General features: G+C 39.2%; 1 protein-coding gene across 1 annotated transcript; it reads right to left on the bottom strand.

Moving 5' to 3' along the window:
* Nucleotide 1: 1 nt before the first annotated feature.
* Nucleotides 2-23,701, bottom strand: acss2l (acyl-CoA synthetase short chain family member 2 like). Its single transcript, XM_041803786.1, has 18 exons — nucleotides 23,069-23,701; nucleotides 22,729-22,924; nucleotides 16,241-16,332; nucleotides 15,355-15,458; nucleotides 13,239-13,311; nucleotides 13,009-13,084; nucleotides 11,161-11,245; nucleotides 8,411-8,548; nucleotides 7,319-7,489; nucleotides 7,073-7,206; nucleotides 4,959-5,091; nucleotides 4,582-4,638; nucleotides 4,212-4,292; nucleotides 2,458-2,566; nucleotides 2,180-2,248; nucleotides 1,818-1,994; nucleotides 624-698; nucleotides 2-490 (listed from the first exon to the last, which is right to left on the bottom strand). The coding sequence occupies exons 1-18, from the start codon at nucleotides 23,190-23,192 to the stop codon at nucleotides 363-365; spliced, it is 2,022 nt and encodes a 673-aa protein (XP_041659720.1). The 5' UTR covers nucleotides 23,193-23,701; the 3' UTR covers nucleotides 2-362.
* Between the last annotated feature and the right edge of the window lie 274 nt (nucleotides 23,702-23,975).

Below are 23,975 nucleotides of genomic sequence, written 5' to 3'. Positions count from 1 at the left end.
CAATGCTGATTTTTCCTCCAAAAGATCCATTCCCTTTTACCAAAAAATGAGCTAAGAGAGCTAAAAGACTTTTAAGAAAATATAAAACATAGTAAATCTTTGTGTAGTTTAACATTTCAGCCCAAATTTAAAGGAAAACAGCCCAAAAACTGCATATTTACATAAAAGCACCACTGATAAAATAAAACACTATTTTTAAATCATGTCAATGTCTTGTTAATTTTCGATTCCTGTCTCTTTTTAGTCCCAAAGAGAGCTCAAAAACCCCAATCCGGAGCTGAGCCAGCAGTTTGTGATTGTCTTCATCAGTACCGATGCATAGCACAAGAGAGATACTGTATAGAGGAGGAGGAGGCATCCTTTCAGGCTGCAGCTTCACATCTCTGACTAAAAAGCACCTCCACCACCTTGGGGTCAGCAAGTGTTGAAAGGTCACCCAGGTCCTTCTCGTTTCGAGCGATCTGCCGGAGGATTCGTCTCATGATTTTCCCTGAAAGTAGATAAGAGTCAGAGGGATAAAAGGCAAAGGTTACTGACTGAAGAGGAGAGAACAGGAGGAGGAGGTTGTGTAGTTTTTGGTTTTCAAGGCCAGCTTTTCAAAGAGCTGTCAGGTTGTTTGTTACCTGAGCGAGTTTTTGGAAGTGCTGGAGCATTTTGAATGAAGTCTGGGGTGGCAATGGGGCCAATTTTCTCTCTCACTGATGGAAGAACAGAGAAAATGAATGAATGTTGTGTAGAGCAAAGCTTAGATAGAATGAAAAGATAACTCTTGTCGAATGTTTAGTCGGCATTCCAAAATCCCCAGTAAGCTATTCAGTCCAATCCACTTTATCTGTGCAGAAAATTCTAAATACAGTGAAGTTTACCTCAGCGATGAAAGCCACCAAAGCGAATTAAAGATAATCAAGTCTTGTGTTGTACAGAAAGAAAAATACAACTTAACATAAGTGCTGTAGATACAAAAAACTGCATTCAGCTGAAATGCAATTTACTGATCAACTATCCTTTTCTCTCCTCCAATCAATAGATTTGTTTTTCATCACACTGTATCAAAATGTTTCCTATCTTATCATTCTGTGTGGAATGGAATCCTCATAGCACTGTATTAGTGTAAAATATGCTAAGATATCAAATCCTTTATCATTTTATTTTTGTGTGTCTTTGTCATATGTTATGCTGAATCTGTCAGGGGTCATTCCATATTCTAATCTTAACTCACTTTACAGTATCCTATCATAGCTTGCTGTAATTCATCTTGTATTATATATCTTAGTATCATATACATTAGTATCTTATCGTATCGTAATCTAACGTCTCATAATATAGCATAACATAACATAAACATAAAGTAACATAACAAAGTATCATAGCTTGCTGTATTAATTCATATTGCATTGCATATTTTTGTATCATATACATGCAGTTTTGTAACATATTTTATAAGGGGGAGGGCTATCCCAATAGTCAATGGGTGAGAGGCGGGGTACACTCTGGACTGGTCGCCAGTCAATCACAGGTAAAGGGTGTCATGATTTGATTTAATTTATCCTAAAATGTGTTAAATTTTATTTTATTGTATGTTATCATAATAAATTGTATCCCATTCTATCATATCGTTACGCGACATAAAGTAATGTATCGTAATGTAAAGTATTGTATAAACCTTTTTACAGAATAGTAAACCTTATTATTCAGTAACATCAATAGCTACAATCAAAGATGAAATGATCAGACAAAAAACTTTAACAAAATCATACAAAACCCCCAGAATTTTCATTATAATTGAGTGTATTAATCCGTCTGTGCATAAGCCTCACCCAGTCTCTTGAGCTCCTCCACCATCATGTGGTTAAACTCCCGGCTGTCTTTGAGGGTGACGAAGCAGTACAGACACTCGCCCTTCACCTTGTGTGGCCGACTCACCACCGCAGCCTCCGCCACGGCTGGGTGCTCCGTCAGAGCTGACTCTACCTCTGCTGTGCTCATCAGATGGCCTGTGAGACACAAGAGGACACCCCAAAAATTATTTTAAAAAGTATGCAACATAAACACCATAAAAATAGATGCATTAAAGAGGAAAAGATTGCAGTCAATATATGTGTAAGCTGCTGTAAGTTGTTTTTTGCTGGTTTTGAGGAACAGCAGTGTTATCATTCAGTCATATCTAACAGCACGATACCTGACACATTCAGCATGTCGTCTATTCTCCCTGTGATCCAGTAATATCCGTCTTTGTCTCGCCTGCAGCCTGAAGGAGGAAACATGTTACATCACCCCAAAAAGAGTTTTTACAGCATCTTCTAGTGCATGATAAACCAAGCTGTGCATGTTTTGCATCTAGACTCCGGCTTAATGCAGAGTAACAAACAATCTGTGGGGCAGTAGAGTGACTTTTATTAGTCCGTAATTGCTATTGTACCCATGGGCGTAATATGGCAATATATTTTTGCAGCTTACCATCACCAGTCACATAGAAGCCAGGGAATTTCTTGAAGTAGGTGTTCTCGAAGCGTTCATGGTTTTTGTACACAGTTCTCATAATTCCAGGCCAGGGCCTCCTGAAGACCTGAAATGAAATGGAGGAAATACAGATATTAAAAAATATATGTTTTACATTCACTAGTACTATCAGTTAGTTACCATGAATCTGTTATGCTTTTGGAATTCAAAAAGTTGCAGACACTGTAAAGCACTTGTATGATTTTTGGCCACAAGAATAAATCTGACTTGACTGAAATTTTGGATTGAAACAAACTGAAAAAGCTGAAAATGCAATGTTCTAGAAAAGGCTTTACAAAAATAACACAACACAGAAAGAAATTAATTATCTTGAGCCTGTTTTAGGCAAGTCAAAGTGCATTCACACCCATTTCCTTAACATTCACACACTGTATAGGCAGAGGTGGCTATGTAGAGTGTCTGTTACTATTAACACATCCCATTCATACACATTTGCATCCAATCAGTAATCCCATCTACAGTATCTATTACCCATAACACTTCTCGGTGGCATAGCCAGACTCTGTTGAGCTGGCTGGCCAAACTGTGGCAGTGACTGTGGCTATGAGTATGTGCGCTCACATACAAGACTGAATGTCATATATTTTAATGACTGGGTTGTTCTAAGAGCTCAGTGACTTCAAGTATGGCACTGTGCTGGATGCCACCTTTTTAATAAGATGCTTCATGAAATTTCATCCTTGCTGGATATTCCACCATCAACTGTAAGTGATATCATTAAAAAGTGGTGAGTTTAGGAACAACAGCAACTCAGCCACATAAAATCACAGAGCAGTGTCAACAACTGCTAAGGTGCATGGTGCTTAAAAGTCACCAGCGCTCTGTTGATTCCATAGCTGAAGAGATCTGAACTTCCACTGGCATTGATATAAGCACAAAAACTGTGTGGCAGGAGCTTCATGGAATGAATTTCCATGGCTGAGCTGCTACATGCAAGCTTTACACCACCAAGTCCAATGCCAAGCGCTGGATGGAGTGGTGTAAAGCATACTGACACTGGACTGTGGAGCAGTGGAAACTTTATGTGCAAGTCTGGGTTTGGTGGATGCCTGCCTGACTGCATTGTGCCAACTGTGAAGTCTGATGGAGGAGAGATATGAGGCTGTTTAGGGTTTGGGCTAGGACCCTTATCCCTAGTAAAGGGCAATCTTAGTGCTTCAGCACACGAAGACATTTTAGACAATGCTATACTTCCAGCTTTGTGGCAACAAAGAATATATAAAGCAAGGACTATAGAGACATGGTTTGATGAGTTCAGTGTGGAAGAACTTTTCTGGCCCACAGCCCTGCCCTCAACACCATCAAGCACCTTTGGGACGAAGTGGAATGGAGATTGTGAGCCAGGCCTTCTGGTCCAACATCAGTTCCTGACCTCTAAAATCCCACACTGAATGAATGCACACAAATTCCCACAAAAAAATGTTGTAAAAAGCCTTCCTAGAAGACTGGAGGCTGTTAAAGCTGCAAAAGAGGGTCCAACCCCATACTGAAGTACATGTATTTGAATAAAATGTCCTTACAGTCCCTGTTGGTGTAATGGTCAAGCGGGCAAATACTTTTGTCCACATAGTGTGAATCATACCATTTCTCTCCAGCCTGCAACTGTGTATCTGCTGATGTTAGGGGTGAACCGCTGCATACATTTCTACTTTGGAACTGATTATGTTGTTATAAAATCAAAACAAACTTACAAGATAACCCTCGGCCTCTCCCTCCAGCTCCTCTCCGTGTTCGTTGAGGATTGTGGGCTCCACCCCGAAGAAAGGAAAGGTCTGCAATATGAGAAGTGGATTTCATGTCAGATAACTGTTTTCTTTTATTAAACAGGCCGCACTTTTTCTGTCAGACCACAACCTGGATTATAATCTGCACAAAAAGATACAGAATATGAAAAGAAGGTTACATCTCATACCTTAGTTTGACTGATAAACCTGATTTCTTAAATTCATAAGTTTATAAAAGTAATAAAACTTGCAGGAGGAGATAGATGCATGCTTTATATATACTTATAATTTGGATTTGCATATAAGAACACATGTTGAAAGAGATGTCGTCACTTACAGCAGAGCCGGGTTTTAGAGGTGTGGCAGCTGGCAGAGGAGTCAAGACGTGGCCTCCCTGTGAAGAAATAAAAGTCACCTGGATGTTTTACTGCAACTGTCACTGACAGTAACTAGACAAATATGGAAAGAGAGGAAGGAGAGACACCTTACAGGCTAGAGTCTAATTTTTGTAATTATGTACAACAGAAAAAGCAGACACAAGAAAGACTAAACACATGTTCTTCCAGCACAGTTTGTGCCTGGTAGATGCGTCCACTTCCATCTGTAATAACTTATCTTTAAAGCAGGCACAGTAAAAAATAACTTTAATAAGAGCTAAGTAGGAGTTTATGGAGGACATAATAACTGCAGATGAATGGTACTGTAGGAACTCACAGTCTCTGTCTGCCAGAAAGTGTCGACGATGGGACACCTGCCCTGACCGACAGCTTCGTGGTACCACTGCCACGCCTCCGGGTTTATGGGCTCACCTACAGTACCCAGAATCCTCAAGCTGGAGAGGTCGTACCTGGTAAATACACATAAGAAGATTTCATGCAGGGATTAAACAGTGTCATAATGTGGTGCTGGTAACTGATGTTCAGGATTTTACAGGGTAGATAGAAAAGAATGGATCTTCAGCTCTAAAATAATTAGTTCTGTGGTTTATAAACACAACTTCTTTCATATGTTGAGAGTTAAAGTCCTCCTCTCTTCCTACATGTCTGATTTTTCCCTCTGTTACTAGGTTTAATAACCTTTTACATTAAAAAAAAAATCTATTAATACTATACGAACACTTTTTTGATTTTTTGTAACCATAAACAGGCAAGGAACCATATGGTCACTTTGTTGATCTTGATTTTCATCATAATTATGAAAAAAATACACAGTGTACTTTTTTCAATTTTGTTATGTAGCAGCCCAATGCTGCTATTGTTTTAATCCACTTTTATCTTCAATGATCTGCACTCAGTACCTCCAATGACAAAGAGAAAACAGAATTTTAGAAAGTTTTGTAATTTTATGAAAAAAAAAAAAGAAATATCACTTTGACTTAAGTATTTAGACCCATTGCAAAAACGTGAAATTTAGCTCCAGTTCCTCCCATTTTCTTGATCTTTGCTGTGATATTTACACACTTTGATTGGAAAGCCTGTGGTAAATTAAAATGATTGGACATGATTTGGAAAGGTACACCCCTTTTATATAAGGCCTCACAGCTGACAATTCATATCAGAGCAAAAACCAAGCCATCAGGTCAAAGGAGCTGCCTGCAGAGCTCATAGACAGGATTGTTGCAAGGCACGGAACAGGAACCCCCATGGTCACACTGACTGAGCTCCAGAGATCCTGTGTGGAGATCGAACAAAGCTCCAGAAGGACAACCATCACTCCACTGATCTGGGCTTTATGGCAGAATGGCTAGAGGGAAGCCTGTCCCCAGTTCAAAACACATGAAAGCCTGCTTCGTGTTTGCTCTCAGACTGTCATCTGCACAATACCATCCTATCAGTGCAGCATGGTGGTGGCAGCATCATGCTGTGGGGGTGTTTTTTAGCAGCAGGGACCGGGAGGCTGGTCAGCTTTGAGGGAAAGCTGAATGGAGCAAAGTACAGAGATAGCCTAAATGAAAATCTGTTCCGCAGCGCTAAGGACCTCAGACTGGGCTGATAGTTCACATTTCAACATGACAATGACCCTAAGCACACAGCAAAGACAACACAGGAGTGGCTAAGGGACGACTCTGTGAATGTCCTAGAGTGGCCCGGCCAGAGCCCTGACTTGAAACCTATCTATTTTTCCTGGAGAGGCCTGAAAATGTCTGCCCACCAACAGTCCCCATCCAACCAGACTGAGCTTGAGGGGATTTGCAAAGAAGAAAAAGAGTTGAGGCTGTAATTGATGCCAAAGCTGCTTTAACTAAGTACTAAGTAAAGGGATATTTCAGTTTTTTGTTTTTGCAATAACTTTGCAAAATTATCAAGAATTATGTTTTCACATTGTCATTATGGGGTACTTTACATTAGTGAAAATAAAAAGGATTTTTCCTGACTGTACCATCAGGCTTTAACATTACAAAATTGAGAAACATGAAGAGGGTCTGAAAACGTTCAAATACACCATATATGTCTGACAAAAGTGAAAAAAGTCTTGGTGTTTCTACCAATAATATTCTAGGGTTTCAATTTTTAATTTACAAGTATTTAAATGAGGGCCCTATACAGGGTGAAAAGGATGTTTTTGTGAATTTTAAAAATGAATGAAATGTGTTCACACAGTAATGATAAAGTCATTATTTATACAGCTTGGTTTCATCAGCTCATCACCGAGGAGTCTGAAACATAAGAAGTGAGAGCAGAGTGGAGGAGTTCTTTCAAAAATTAAAAGGTGTGAAAGCTCACCACATCTCTAGCTTATTTTAACAAAGTCAAACTTCTGCTGCAGCTCCTGAAAATCTGGATTTTTCTGAACTGCTGTAACATTTTGGTTTCATGACACAGTCTTACTTCTGAAGAGGCTCCCGTCCATACTTCATCAGCAGGCGGATTGCAGTAGGAGCTGTGTAGAACTTGGTCACTTTGTATTTTTCGATGACTTCCCAGAAGCGTCCAACATGAGGGTGGACCGGAATGCCTTCAAACTGAAGAAAAACACATATCTAAGAAGAATGGCACACTAGAGAGCCCCTTGTATGTACAATGAGTCCACTAAAAGCACTGTGATGGTTTTGAATGACTTCAGAAATGTCTCACCAGGACGCTTGTTGCACCATTTGCAAGAGGGCCGTAAGTGACGTAGGAGTGGCCCGTGATCCAGCCGATGTCTGCCGTGCACCAGTACACGTCGTCATGGTGATGATCGAAAACGTACTTGAAGGTCAGAGATGTGTAGAGCAGATACCCAGCAACAGTGTGGAGAACACCCTGTACCGTACACAAGGATGGGAACATGAATGGAGGGATAATTGGCCGGCACAAAGGCGGCAGAAAGCAAAAATAAGGGAAATGCTTAAGTGTATGCAGGTTTGTGTGCATGTGCATGGGCATACAGTGCTTAACAAATTTATTAGACCACCACCCAAAGTAAGGTTTATGCCACAGCTGCCCTAAATTAACAGCATTGGTAAAAATTGGAAAACCCAAATAATTTTTTTACAAAAAAACTGAAAAAAAAGTAAAGCACATTATTATTTCTTGATTAATATGTTAAATAATAGTTATTTACTTGCATTCCTAAACAGAAAAATGAGTTTTAGTGGTTGAATGTTATGCTTGATTAATTTCTGACTTCTCAGAGAAGCCCAGTGAGCCAGCTCAAATTTGGGTATAAAAAGGTGAATTCAGTTTGAAATTCCTCATTCCTGTTCAAAATGGTAAAACGTGGAGAGCTCACTGAAAATGAAAGAGTCCTCATTAAAGCACTTCATGATGCTGGATGGTCTCTGAGACAGGTGGTCTAATAAATTTGTTAAGCACTGTATATAAGACACAGATGTGATTTCTTTACATTTTATGCTTTTGTTTTGTGTAAATATCAAACATAATGTACACAAAATACAACCACGTGAAGCTTGTTGTTTAAGCCTTCCAGGTTTAAGCCTTTTAGCACTAATGAGCCATCAATCCTCAATATTTCAAAGCAGAGAAAACACATTATGTAAAGCCAGCAGGGTTAACCCCATTACAGGCTCATCCGAGTAGAAAATAGAGGGTTTTATCTGTTTCAAAGATGTGCTCTAATTGAGTATTTACAAGCATGTAATGAGCATCACTCCCCCTGCAAATTTCCTCACTCACTTCAAGTTTCTACAATAAAACCACCATCTGAATCCACCTGTGCCTTACCTTAGGTTTGCCTGTGGAACCGCTGGTATAGAGGATAAACAGGGGGTCCTCAGCATCCAGCCACTCAGGCTCACACTCTTCAGCAGAGTCTCTCATCGCCTCGTCCCACCACAAATCGCACTCGCAGTCCCAGGGGGTCTGAAAGCAGCAGAACAGCAGGAAACTGATGGAACACATAAAACCACTCATTACAGACGGTTGTATTGTGTGCCAAAAGCACAGGAAGTAACACACTGAGTCCATGTGAAACCTACTGTAATTCACCATGCATCTCAGAGGCAGATTCTGAGAGGATGTTTTTGGTGTCGATTTCTCTTTTGTTTTAACCTTGGGCGAAAGATGACACCATTATGCAAATCTTGACCTGATATTTAACACATTTAGATGAATTTTGTCGGACTAGAAACACAATTTTTAGCCCTTTCTTTCCTCTTAGAGTGGCCTGATCCATCCAGCCAGTCAGCCAGACAGCCTCAAGGCTCTTAACTCATCAACAGGATTGGTGCATCACTTTGACATAACACATACAGATTAATCAATCTCTTTTTGAAAGCCCACATTTTTTACATATTCTTTTTTTAATGAATGCTTCTATTTGAAAACTTTAACTCATTAATTTCTACCCTACCTGTTACAAAGCACAGAATGCACCAATTACTGTCTCTTTTAAGGAGGCAAAAGTAAGAAGTATTGATCTGCAGCATGCTGTATTATGATTTTAGAATGATGACGGAACCACATCATTTTGCCCACATAATGTATAGATTTGTAAGGATATGACATCTGAGTTTGTTTTTAATATTCTTTAATTATTCTGTATTTAATATTTTTAAAGATATATTTGTGGACTTTTTAATGCCTTTATTAAAAAAGGAGGATAGTGGATAGAGTTGGAAACAGGGATAGGAGACTGGATGGAACTGCAGACTGGACTTCAACCCAGGCCGTCTAAAGGCAAGGGGCATAACCAAACCACTAGGCCATCTGTGCCCATAGTATTTAATATTTTTTGCAAACAGCGTTTTTAACTGCCCGATAAGCTTACTGGGGAGGCAGTCACCTCTTAAAGGGGGCATATTTTACGTTTTTAAGACAAGTTTATATTGGTCTCAGTGGTCCCCAGAACATGCCTGTGAAGTTTGTTGCTAAAAAAAAACACTCCATTATTAGATTGCATGTCTAAAAACCCCTCTGTTTCAGCTCTTCTCAGAACGAGCTGTTTTTGTGTCTGTGGCTTTAAATGTTACTGAGCTGCCGGCCACGCCCCTGACTCCGCCACCTCTCAGGAAATGGATGTGGCTCTCAGCTGGCAGCTGAGAGGAGGATCAGGGGAGGAGGGCGGGACTTTCTTCCAAGTGGGGAGGGGCAACCGAACCTGGGGGTGGAGCTAACTCCCCACATGACATCTGAAAAAAGTTACTGAAAAAAGTAATTTGCTACATTACTGCATTACCTACTTCCAAAACTAACAGACAGGAAGGCACATAATTTTATTAGAAAAGCCTGAAAAAGTGATTTTGCAAAATACGTCCTCTTTAAGTTAGGGCTAAGCCCTCGATATTTGACATTACTAAGTCTGCACCTGGAATTCAACCATGCGTAGCCTTTGCATGGGCCCCTTGAAGTCTCTTATATTGTTGTATGTATACAAATAATAAGAAACACATTTTTATTATCACTTTATTTCAAAATAGCAATGTTCAGGTGTACGTGAATTTTCTCTGAATTAGTTAATGTGTACAGCATTACAACTGTAGAATCTGAATCCAGAGTACTTTATTTGTATGGCACTAATTCATTGTGCATTATATGTCTGAGGATTATGTCACTGAACAAGTTCCTCCTGATTCTCACCAAACAACCAGGTCTTGTGCTTTTTCCTTTAAATATTTTAGCAGAAATTTTCCCCTCTGCTGGTTGCCCTTATGAAACCATCAGAGCTGTTAATCTGTGAGGTCAGAATCAGGGATTTAATTATCTCTACTATATTTTTAAGATTAAGTTATGATGGCAAGGAAAAACTTCCTTTAACCAGACAGAATCCTTAAGTAGAACTAGATTCATGTTGAACAGCCATCTGCTGAAGCTGTGTTGACCAACAGCAATGGTAGTGTGTGGTATCAGTAGTAAAAAACATGCATGCAAGTAAACGATTTCTTTCTATTATTGGAAAGAAAATTTAAATTACTTTGACATAGTTGTCGGTCCTTTGGCAGCACTTTCACATTGTTTATGTCAAACCTTGACCCCAACGTTTGAATGTTGCAGCAGATAGTTAGAGTCATAAGGCCAAGAAAGTTTTCTCAGTCTTCTGTTGTCCAGTTTTGGTGAGCTCAGTTGTAATGAGCGGTTGTTTGAGCTATTGTTGCCTTGTATCAGCTCAAACGAGTCTGGTCATTCTCCTCTGCTATCAGTGAGGCATTTTGGCCCAGAGAGCCACTGCTCACTGGATATTTTCTCTTTTTCTGACCATTTACTGTAAACCCTTGAGGATGTTGTGTGTAAAATTCTATTATATCAGCAGTTTGTCAAAGGCCTGCCAGTCTGGCACCAACAACCATGACATGTTCACATGGAAAAATGTGCCAATATCAAAATTGTTGAATATCAAGTTTAAGACACATTTTATTCCAAAGTAAATAAAGTAAATAAATGAAACTTAAGATGATCCTTTTTATTACCTTTACAGACCTTTTAGATTTTAAAAAAATCATTTCCAACCATGAAAGTAACTAAAAATGAGAACATACCTGTAGTTTGTTGCATGCAGCTCCGCTTCTCGTCCTCAGTGCTTGGTGCTTTACAACGAGGCATTTAGTGACACTGGATGATGCTCTGTGAGAATTTAAAAAAAGGTGTGAATCACAGCAAAAATGCCATGTGACAGTTTTCACACCTGAAAAAAAATTCAACTTACAAGCACACATTTCTTTATTTTTTCATTTTCATCTTTTTCCTCAGATCAGTGCATTAATTGATTTATTTTTCAACAAAGAATGTGCTGCACCCTGTTCTTCATCCTTAGCCAAAAAGGAAAGACTGCATGTTCAAAGTGGAACAAAGAAATAAACATTAGGAAGAGCGAAAGAGGATGGATCCATCTTGAAACACCAGAGACAGAAGAAGTTAAAGTGCAATGTGGAGAACGCCAATGAAAATGCATAATATGATAAAGTAAAGACTTTCTTGCTAACTGACTCCTGAAAAACAAGAATCGGGGATTTTAAAGGTACAGTTTGTACATTTTCTCTCTGAAATGTCTGGAAAGAATGTCAGACACAGAGATGCTGGGTGTTACTTCAAAGACTGCTAGATACGATACAATGCGATATGATGCGATACAATGAAACAATACAATACGATACAATACGATCCAGCACGGTACGATGATATGATACGATATGATACAATGATCTGATATGATACGATGATAAGATACGATGATATGATACAACACAATATGACACAATGATGTGATATGACATAATACGATGATACGATTCAATATGATACCATACGTAATGGTAGGATATGTAATGGTATAGCACAGCACGTACATGATATGATATGATATGATATGATATGATATGATATGATGTGGTACGGCACAAAATAATATAATATAATACAATATGGTACGACAGGATATGATAAAATACAATGATACGGTACAATACGATATGACAAAATACAATAGTATGACAGGATACAGTAGCAAAAGAGGACTGGACTTATGGGACAAAGCAAATGATACTATGTCACTGATTACAATACAATCTGATAGTCCATCACCATATAGCACAAGAGAAGATGATGCAGAGCTATACGATTACAGATGAACTGCTACTCGAATCTGTCATTCTGTTGCTGTATGTTTTTCATGTTTTGTGCTGCTTACTTGTAACAGACCATGAGTATTTAGCTGTGGGTTGCATGTTCGGTTACCTTGCTATCCTTGTACTACTGTGGCCTCTGTAGACATTTAAAAGGTGAGTGCTGTGAGCTTCTCACATAGCATCTTCTCAGATTGTTAACCAGCAAAGCCATTTTCATTTAATGCACTTTACAGAGTGCATTTTTTTATTAAACAGAATCCTCAACTTGAAACGAGAAGCAAGTACCAGAGTTGGGCAAAGCTGTGCAGCATGTCACTTCTCATCATCTTGTGCAGTTAAGTCCAAATTTTCTATTTTGTTTTGGCACGTGAGGTTTTGTAATGACTCTGTTTTTATAATGAAATGGCAGCTCTGAAAACATTTGCACCCTTCACTCTTCGCAACTGCCAGATGACCATTCCCAGCATGCATTGTTTCCCACCTCACATCCCTTCTGGGCTTATGTTGCCAGGAGAGAGAGAAAGAACAGCTCGAGCTTCCCTGATAAATCTTAGCACCTCACATGTTTCCAGGCAACCTCATAACGTGGAAACCAAGCGGTGTGTTTCCTCTCATCTTGATAACAGGTGATATAGGCCTCTGCTGTGTCTATGTGTTTAGTGACTCATATGCCAAGGGTAGAGTCCCATTACCATCAGCTAGAGTAAATAAGGGTGGTTTGCCGAGAACAGAGGAACTGTTGGCCTAAGAAGCAGGACTTACTTTTCTCTGCACTTCTCCAGAGCCTCGTCTGCAATCTGTTTCAGGTTGATCAGCTTCTCTCCTCTATAAACGCCATCTGTATGTCAAAAAGGATAGATGGACAGGTAGACAGAGACAAATGTTAAACTATATGATCTGCGACTATTAGAATAATGTAAAAACAATCAACTCAGCCCCTTATGCTTGAATGCATCACATGCAGGTGCTGCTGTGTTGGCTGGCAGACCTACCTGCTGTCACCAGGATGCAGCTCTGTGCATCCATGATCCTCTCACACAGAGACTCAGAGGAGAAACCTGCAAACTGAACACAGAAAGACCTGAACTTCCATACTCATGAAACTAAAGTTTTTGCACTTCTGCATTTGCATGAAGTTGCTGCTTGGCTTGCATTTTACAAGCAGATGATGCTGTAGTTGTTGTAAGCTCTCTAAACTCTTTCTTCATTCTGCTGCTGTGACTCTAACTTTTGGAATAAACCATTCCTCCTTAATTGTCTCTTGTGGCTAGAGTGGCAGCAAATGTTAAAAGGCATACTTTGAAGTGCAAACAGACCGTGCTGACTCTCATTACCACAAAGGGAAGAGTCACCTTGTTCAACCTCAGATAATGACTCAGACATTTCTAATGAATCTCTTACATGACTGTCATTTGCTGTTTCCTCCAGCAGACACTTGTGTTCTGGCCAAGGTTAATAGTTCACACAGTGTTAAGTTTCAGTGTTGATGGCCACATTATGAATCAGGTCACTGATGGCTCATGACTTAGCAAAATGCCACTGCCTGACTGACATTGCCTGTCCTGTCTGGCTCTATCCATGATTTTTTTTCCATGCCAAGTTACTTTATGATACGTTTCAGCAGGCACATGCAAATCTTAGATGCTGGCGTTATCCTAAGAAGGCTTCTGCTTCCAGGGTTTGTTCATGAGAATAAAAAACATCAGACTTGGAAGATTTACAAGAATGACAGAGCACTGACAAGGTCGCACACACTGACACACTGTCTGCCAAAAACCATCCACTGCAAGTTGTAAAACAAACCAACCCTAGGGCAGACTGGGGATATTTTTAACAGTCCAGTGAGTGCTAACCTTTGCACTGATGTGCAAGGTTGAAAAGCCAAAATAGTGCCAGCAAACATCTGACCCATATTTTTAGTGCAGGTGCTGCCAGCGCTGTGTTCACACAGCTGATAACGACAGGAGCAAAGCAGTCTGGGATATCACAAGCTGATGTTTTCTCCTGGAAATGAGGTCAAAACAGTGAATTCTGAAAATGTAAGTGTTAACTTTGTGCAAAAATTACTTCATCTGAACCAAGGTAAATAATAAGGAACATTTCCTCCACACAGCTTGAAACTTTTAAATTGCAAATATTGGATGTATAGTCCTTTAAAATGTTTGCTTGTTTGCTTATTTGGGATCCAAATAAGGTGAAATTCAGTACATCCCTGACAGTGACTCTCCCAAACTGTTCATCTAAGCCTTAGCCTTAGCTTCATGGGCTTTAGCAAACATAGCTAAAGCTAACATAGCTACATAGATAGTGCACCTATGTGGCTTACATAGCTACTTTGTGTGCTTAGCTTTAGCTACATTAAGTATATAGCTACATTAGCTACATTTTACATGGCCCCATAGCTATGTAGCTCTGTTATCTATAGCTAAGTTAGCTCTAGCAATGTGAGCTTTAGCAAATGTAACTAAAGCTAACTTAGTTAAACAGATATGGTAGATACGCAGCTTTGTGATCTTAGCTTTAGCTTTAACTGGAAAACAAAGGCAAAACAAACAACAATGATAAATAATACCTTTCTTAAGAACATTTTTAAGGATGTTGGGATTAGAGATATCTACATAGCTTACTCAGCTAGCGGAGCTATTTAAGCTACGCTGGCTGTGTTAGCATGTCTTTATGGGGATAAGCTTTTCCCTGTAAGTAGACCGTTACATTAACACTTACCCTAAACAGAAGTTGAATATGATTTACCTGACAATGTTTAAGTGTGTATTTCTGCTCTGAGATATATGGCATCTCAGATGAACTGTTGTGAAAGTGGTTGTCAGAAATGAACGGGCTGCAGCCAGACTGTCTTAGGAACTTTAAGGGGGGTTTTTGGTGCCCCTAGTGGACAAAGCAGTTTGTCTTACCTCTTTACTGATTTTGTCCTTGAACATGTGCAAGTAAATTTTATGCAACAGTCACGGAGAATATATGTTGTGGAAATGCTAGCAAAGTCTCTTTCTGCAGTGTGCTGTCAGTCAGTTTTTCATCCTTATTTAGAAAAACAAAACTTATTTGCTTCACCAAAACAGGCAAATGCCCCAGCTCCATCATTCTACCTACCACAATGGAGTGAACAGCTCCTATCCTTGCACAGGCCAACATGGTGACAACCAGCTCTGGGATCATGGGAAGGTAAATGGACACCCTGTCCCCCTTTTTTACACCTTAAGCAAAGAAAAAAAAAAAAAACAGGATTTGAATGACAAAAGCAAATCATGAAGTAACCATGGCACTGTAGCTTTAGGATGAGGTCCAGATGGTTGGTACCAGACCATGCAGTACTGTATGTATGATATGTAACACCAACATCAGACATGATGCATAGAGCTAAATCTGGGGAGATGTGGCGTGCTAATGCTGCATGCATAACTTGTGTCATGATGGATTGGATTTAAACCATATTATAATTCTATTTCAAGCCCCTAAGAGGACACAGAGATGTTTTGCCTTGTTGAGATTTTTACATAATGTCCTTTGACCACTTCAAAGACTGAGACAAGATGTTCATTTATCCATTACAAAAATGCATCTTTATACTGTGTATATATTTTGTGTACTTTTTGTACACTTTGCAAACTAGTTCAGGCAGAGTCGAGCTGCACTGATTTAACACTTGACCTGCATAATCATCCAATAACCTAGCAAATGTCTGTCCAATTGGCTGTCTATGTGAGCTGCAAGGTTTCAGAGCTGTGCTCTGGTTTTTAAACTCACCTACACCCCAGCATCTACCTGTAGGCTCTAACATACTGTCTCATCCATCCTCAAATCCTTCCCGGGGTAATAAGTGCTGAGCCAAGGAGCTAAACACAAACTACGCTCTGCTGCTACATGTTCTAATTTCATTGGTGAAAGGTTTTTCCTTAAGGTCATGTCTTTTTTGTCACCATGTACAAGATAAATGACATTTAGGTAATTGTTTTGATGTTAAACACCACTTTCTTACCCATCTTTTTGAGGACATTAGCACAGCGGCACACCTGGCCCAGCAGCTGGCCGTACGTGATGACCATGTGGTGGTCCGGTGAGTTCCCCTCCCTGAGAAGATAAAAAATAAGAGAAACACGACACAAATCTGTCACTATAATGCAAATATACTGCTCTGCCTGCATGTTTTGATCATTTATGATTCTTTTCAGATAGAAACAGCAATCCGTTATGATCATTTGAGCTTTGTGAGCACACTGGGCAGATAACCTGTTCCTGTGGTGGATGTGTCTATATTAGGCATGGATGTTTGTCAGGTCAGTTATTTGGAAAACCATTCAGCACAATGTTTCACAAGCCAGAAGAAGGAATGAGAGCAGGCCTCTGCTGACATATCTATGGCTTTACTTAGAAGCCTTTTCCTGCTATTTGACTGATACTTTTCTGTTACCTGATAAATATACAGTATTTCTAGCTATGTATCAGAAGGAATAAAAGCAAAAGTGGAGCTCCACAGGATTCAATCTATGGATCTCTTTAAGTCAAACTTTAATATTTTTAGAAGCTAATGCTGTGGTAGAAAGCTAATGAGCCTGATACACCATAAAAGGAAAGCATATTTTGTAAAATTTTAATACAAATGGCACTATTGATTATGTCTGAATGAAAATTATTATTCAAAGTCAGCTGTTTGTGACAACAGTGCATTACCTATTCTCTTTTTATGTATGTGGACAGTAACTCAAAGAACTCTACTAAACGTATAATGTCATTCCACTGAGCGAAAGAAAACCATATTATGCTAATCTTTTGATTTCTGCAGCTAAATCTGAAATATTTCTGTCACCAAAAAAAATCACACCATTGACACTTTGAGGGAATTCCTTCAAACTTCTCACAAATGTCTACTCTGACTCAAGGATGAACTGATGAACTTTAGCAATAAGGGAATAAGATTTCTACCAATCACACGACCACAAAGAGCACCCAAGCCCTTCCTCTTAGCCCACTACTGTACTTTCACTGTCTGGACTCGCCATTTGGATTTAGGCCAAACGCTAGAAGGGCCACCCAACTATGGGCTGTTTGGGCCAAGCAGAACAAACAAACAAAAAAAAGAAAAAAACAAACAACAATGTTAAGTAGTTACATGAACAGTGGCTCGCTTTAGCTTCATTAACTAAAGCTAACATAGATACACTACCTACATAACAGTACCACATAAGCCAATGTAGCTAAATTAGCTTTAGCTACATGGGCTTTAGCAAACATAGCTAAAGCTAACATAGCTACGAAGATAGTGTAGATATGTAGCTTACATAGCTGCTGTGTGAGCTTAGCTTTGGCAACATCAGGTATATAGCTACATTAGCTACATTTTAAATGGCCCCATCGCTACATAGCTCTGTTATCTATAGCTAAGTTAGCTCTAGCAATGTGAGCTTTAGCAAATGTAACTAAAGCTAACTTAGCTAAACAGATATGGTAGATATGCAGCTTTGTGATCTTAGCTTTAGCCTTAGCTGGAAAACATAAAAGAACAAACAAAAAAAAGTGAAAAATAATACCTTTCTTACTTTTTAGAGGTGGTTCAAAAGGATGTTAATGAAGCAAAAAAATGTTTGTGACTGGCCCTAACTATATTTCAAACCCTTTGAACTGCACCAGTATGGAGTGTAATTGTACTTGTATTAAAAATGCAAAATCTTGAATAAACTTGGTCATGTAATTCACTGCTGAAAAGATCATGCAATTCTAACAACCCCAACATAACAGAATTAAAATAACACTCCAGAAGGTCTCAGCAGTGTGGTTCAAAGGGTTAAAACCGAAAGTAAGTCCAGTCTTAAACATTTTTACTTCATCAATATCATTTTTTTGAAAAAAAAAAAAAAAAAAATCATTCTTAAGAGAGTTTTTGCCCCTTTTTTTCGTCTGTTTGTCGATTTTTTTTTTTTTTTTTGATAACGATATGTCAACATCTTAAGATAAAATTTTTTTAAATATATATTAACAGCTTGGATAAAACTGGTTTTGAAAAACGGGGCTAGTCTGTTACAAATGTCAGGGGATTTTTTTGATCCCAGTCCATCACTGGGTGATTGTAAACCTCATGGGGCATATGACCATCAGCTCCAACTAAAGTAGTTGTTATAGTAGTTCTAGTTCTAGTTTCATATGACAGGAGAACAGCAAAGTAGCCTGTAGCCACCTTCTAATGTAGCATGAATAAGAGAATATCCGTACAAACAAGATTTAGAAAACATAATCCACGCCTTTATCTCTGGGAGGCCGGACCGTTGTAATAGGATTCTCTCAGATCTTTCTAAAAAAGCTCTTTGACAGCTGCCACTCCTTCCTATCGTTGCTTCTTAAGATCTAGAAAACAACTGAGAAAGCTGAGTGAGCACATTATTCCATTAATCTCAAACATCTTCACAATTCACAACTACTTCATGAGAAAAATACATCTCCAACAGTGTGTAGTTTTGTGTATTTGCCATGACTTTTTGTTGAGTTTGAATTTGGTCCATTTTATGCCATTTCATCGACTGTTTGGACTCATTTTCTTTGGCAATGCTCACACCTTTGTAGACTTTCAACAGTCTTTCCTTTCTGCTTTTATTTAAAAGGGTTAAGGGAGTGACACAAAGACAAACAAATACTGAGAAATCTTTTCTGTTTGCACCTCTCAGTTATATTTGTTTGTATCAAACCCGTTAGAACTTGAAGTGCTGCTCTTGACAGTTTAAAAAGTTCTTCTAAGTAACCTTAAAGACTTATCCTAATGATTCAAAACCACACTGGCCATTTCTCTTCTACCTGACATGACTGTTCCGACAGAGAAGGCAGAATAAAGAAACTCAAAGAGAGAGGGTTTAAATCCCTCTTTGTTAGAAAACAATGTTTGTTCAATGCTGACACTCCAGCCACAGGACACCTGCTGTCAGAACAAAGAAATGAGATCCTCAGTCTCACAGAAAAGTCAGTCCCATTATTCACTGTTAAGCTGATGCTTTTTCTATTAAAAATGTGGATGTTGATGTCTCTAGTGTGTGTTATTTCATAGATTGTGTAAAGTTGTCATTATTGCGGAAGCTAAATGTACAATGTCATTTAAGATTTAAATATCTCCTTGTCCATTAGTACAGAGCTACAACTCTGATCAGTGGTTTATGGCGATCACATTTTTGGAAAACACTGAGCACAGCGTTTCACCAGCTACATTAAGGGATTACAGCAGGCTTCTGTTGGTTGATTCAGAGGCCTTTTCCCACTTTTTGACTCTAACATACCTGGAACAGTAGATACCTATGTGCCACAAAGATGACTCAGGAAAAAAAATCTGTTATGGAGTTCCACAGGGATCAATCTTTGGACTGCTTACATTTTGCTGCTTTGGTTGCTTCTGGCTGGTAATATTTTTATTTCACTTTACTCTAGCTGTAACATCAAATATATTCAAAGTTGCCCACAAGGAGGGAATAAGGGGAAAGCTCTCTAGGGCCCAGACCTATGGAGGGGTCCTATGAAGTTAGTTAAAACATGGCCTATCTTACTCTTAAGCAATGACTGCCAAATTCATTTTTAACCTAAATTAGAGAAACAAAGGTGCTGTTTTTTGTCCATTGTTGCCTCAGTACAATTGTTGCCTGTTTCAAAATATAAAACCCATCTCTTTAAAATGGTATTGGCTTTTTTAGATAAATATTTTGGGGGCTTTTAATGTCTTTATTGATGGAGAGTATAGGTAGAATCGAAAAACAGGAATTAGAGAGTGGAGGAGAGACATGCTGGAAATGGTACAGGCCAGACTTGAACCGCGGGCAACCTCCATACATAGGGTGCGACTTAACCCCTAGGCCAGTGATCATCAACTGGAGGCAGCCCCCTATGGCTTCCCATCTGGCCCCCAGAGGATTATTAAATTCAGAAAATTTGAGAGGGCAAAAACATGGCATGCTTTAGTTTTACTTTTTTTCTTGAAGTTTAGATAAAACCTTTAACCTAGCAGCTCATCAGGCAAGAAGAATACTAGTATTTCTGTAATTTGGCGTGGTAAACACATACTTATGGTTGTTATCTTGATTAAAGTTGCAGTTTTGGCCATCAATTTTCCACATAAGGCTCTTTAAGAGTGCAATTTCCCCTCTTAGAACCTTCACAGAAGATCTGTTTTCAACACATGGCCAATCACGACACAGCATATTAGCATCAAACTCAGTAATAGACATCAAGAGGGCTCCAGAAATATGTAGCTTACATATCTTAACTGATTCTTATGGCTGGTTGCAGTATAGGTGATGGGGAAGGATCTCACTGTTAAAGCTTAAAAAGTTCTATTCATTTTGAAGGACATCTTCAGAAGAATATGTTAAAGGGGACATATTTTACCCTTTTAAGACAAGTTTACATTGTGCTCAGAGGTCCCCAAAACATGCTTGTGAATTCTGTTGCTGATAAAACACTCCAGAATTTGATTTTTGCATGTCTAAAAACCCCTCTATTTCAGCCCTGCTCAGAGCGAGCTGTTTCTGTGTCTGTTGCTTTAAATGTTACTGAGATGTCTGATTCTGCCCCTGTCCATACCCCTCTCAGGAAATGGATGTGGCTCTCCCAAAGATCAGGAGAGGAGGGCGGAACTTTCCTCCAAGCGAGGAGGGCCAACCGAGCCTGGGGCTGTGCTAACACCCCACATGACATCACGAGGGGAAAATCTGAGAACGACTTGTTTTAGCACACATTTTTTGAAAGGTGGAGAAAGGGGGGGGGTGGGATTTCTCTGGTAATTGTGGGGATTGTGGACAAGCCAGGGGCACAATTCTTTAGGAAAGCCTGAAAAGGTGATTTTTGCATAATATGTCCCATTTAATTATACAAAAATGTTGATTTTATTTTCATTTATTTCAATGTCTGGCTTGTTTAGGCTTGTTTTGTAGAGGTAACTTTATGGGCTGATTCATTTAATTTAACTGGCTCACTTATTTGGCCACTACAATGGCTTGTTAACAAACTATTTCACTTTAAAGCTCCTATGAAGAGCCTTTGACTGGTGATGAAACAAAAATGGGAGATAATTCTGTAAATTATTTCTGTAAATTATTTTTCATATGTCTGTAACTGCTGCCACTTGGCAGTTATCAAACAAGGCAATTAATAGAAGACTTTGTTTCCATCATTTTATGTCCAGATTTGCAGCAACTAATCTGACTATGCTGACATTTCGTTTTTTGATCAGAAACTGCACTTAACGTACATACAGGACAAAATCAGTGTCCTCAGTGATGGCGAAGGCAGAAAAAAAACTGAAGGCTTTAATCACCAGTTGGAGACTGTTTCTCAGTGTCCTGACACTTGATAAAGTTTACCACTTGCTGTTTGGACAAGGTGTGAGCTAAGGTAAAGCAAGTGTTTAATAGATCAACACAAACCATCTGGTCGCTGATACCTCGCATACAAACATGGTACTAACACAGCTGACAGGCTGGATCCTCCTCATATGGCGTGCTGAATCTGGCACAGCAAGCACTCAAGCAGATGTATTACATAAGTCCTTTGATGTAGTGCAAACAGTGTTAAGACACTTGTGTGGGTGATGGCTGGTCTCCACCAGCCTGGTTCCATTGAACCCGTATTACTGCTGAGCTGGCATCACTCTTTCTGTGTTTGCTAAGGCACTTTCAGTTGACAGAGCAAATACGAGTCATAAAATGAAGTAAAAAGCAAGATAGAATTTTAAAGTAACTTTGCAGGATGTGAGATTGATATCAGTTAATTTGTGGAGTTTAAATAGTATTTTATGATAAACTGAAACTGGACGGCTTCGAAAACATTTGATCTATAAAGTGCAATCCAACTTTACCAAGTATATTTGTGTTACTTCTAGTCAAAAGTATCTCATCAAACTTAATATCAGCCACACTCACATGACAGGGACATGTTAACATCTTATTTCAAGATTTAAAACCAACAAATAAGGCCTAAAAAGCACATCTAGTTTTAAGAAATTTAACAAGTACATTTGCTCAGTGGTAGCCATTTTTACTTATTTCAAGTAACTGAGGCAATATTTTTAGTTGTCATCCAAATAAGATGTTTACAGGGGCTTGTCTAGGCAGATACACATTAGAAGAAATGTGTGCAGTGCAAATAAAAACAGATGTTTTTAGGACAGTTTTTGTTTTACTGAACTTCTATAATTGGTTAAATGTGCAAAGATTCATTTAGAAGTGTAATAAGATGCCAAAAAACACTTTTTATGTGGCTTTTGGGACCTTTAAAAGTTACTATAATTCTGGATTGTATTTTTTTTTTCTTTGATTCCTTTTAAATTCTCTAAACTCACTCTGAAACACTGTCAGTGTTTTGCTGGCTAAGGTTTGCCTTGGTGCATTGAGGTCAGCACAGGGGACACAACAGTTGCTGTTGACTGGCATACCTGACATAACTGCAGCCAGCTCTTACCATCAATGCCATCATTCATCTCAGATGGATGATATTGCTTACCAGTAATAGGCAACCTTGTCTCCCAGTTTCTTCTCCTTCACAAGCCTGTCCAGGACATTATAGCACATGTTGGTTTTGGCCCCTTCCATGCATTTGACATAAATGTTCCCCTTTGTAACATCGAAGTTGTGTTGCATCATTGGTCCTGTTGCTGGCTTCTTCCAAAAGAACTGGCCAGCAATCTCCTTCCAGAAAGCTGAAACAAAGTGATAATTTATGTCAGTGTCATGGGCTGTAGATAAACACAGAGATACTGTGTGTGCAGGCATACTCAGAAGGAGATGCAATTTAAGGACTCTCAGCAAGCACTGCACTAAAAATAAAGGTCTATGTGACCTACCTTCTGGATTCTCAAGAGATTTCCTGTATAGGGCCAGATAGGAGTTAAAATCTGGCACATGGGCATCCCTCTTCAGGTCATCAGGAGGGTAGTACATTTTGTCCTGAGATTCAGGAACAACCATTGTGGATGGACAGATCTGCAGACAGGCCTATATCATCAGAGAGTGAGTGAGAAAATGGGTTAATCTGGAGTCACTGCTGATCTGTCTGGATCCTCCCGGGGAAGGTGAGAGCACAGCAAGGCCTCCTGCACCGAAGAAACACAATTCAGCATGCATAAGAACCACCTCTAATCCCAGAGCTGCAGGCTCTCTCCTACTCTGCTTAGGGCCAGGCCAGCCAATCAGCTCCCATGGTGCGGCACTCCCTCCTTTTCATTGGGTGAGCCCTCCCTGGCCTGTCGATGGCATTATTTTTCCAAGCAAGTAAGAAAAGGAGGAGGAGGTGTGCAGCAGGATGAATGCAGACTCAGAGAGGTTTGATTTGACAGGGAGGGTGATGGGTACTGTAAAAGAAGAGGGCTAGAGCGAGAGAAAAAAGCAACATTTGGCCCAAACAGCTTGCTAGATTTTTAAAGACATGAACAGAAATTATGATGAAATTATCATTCACTGCAAAAACTCAGGCTCAAACTAACGTATCTTCTGCAACACCATGAGGAAAGCATTTTATTTAAAAAACTATCACTGTATACGTAAATACCCAGCAAAAGTCTGATACCTATATGTAAATAACATTAGTATATACATATTCTGCTAAACTTATTTAGTTTGAAAGTTACTTTAAACAAAATATCTTACTTTTTAATATTTTAATTTGTAATGTATCATTAGTTCGCGGAAAGCGTTGTAGCAAAGGTATTAGCTTATCAAAAGGGTGTTATAACCTTATATTAAAGTTAAAAT

This window comes from Cheilinus undulatus, linkage group 13, assembly GCF_018320785.1.
Source record: "Cheilinus undulatus linkage group 13, ASM1832078v1, whole genome shotgun sequence".
In the NCBI taxonomy this organism is placed as follows: Eukaryota; Metazoa; Chordata; class Actinopteri; order Labriformes; family Labridae; genus Cheilinus; species Cheilinus undulatus.
The sequence above is the reverse complement of the archived record's forward strand: the minus strand, read 5'-3'. Positions and strand labels throughout refer to the sequence as shown.

Coding starts and splice junctions, on each gene's coding strand:
- acss2l (XM_041803786.1), bottom strand. CDS start 23,192: ATGGTTGTTCCTGAATCTCAGGACAAAATGTACTACCCTCCTGATGAC. Junction 11,246..13,008: donor CTGGAGAAGTGCAGAGAAAA/GTAAGTCCTGCT, acceptor AAATTCTCACAG/AGCATCATCCAGTGTCACTA. Junction 5,092..7,072: donor GGACGGGAGCCTCTTCAGAA/GTAAGACTGTGT, acceptor TGTATTTACCAG/GTACGACCTCTCCAGCTTGA.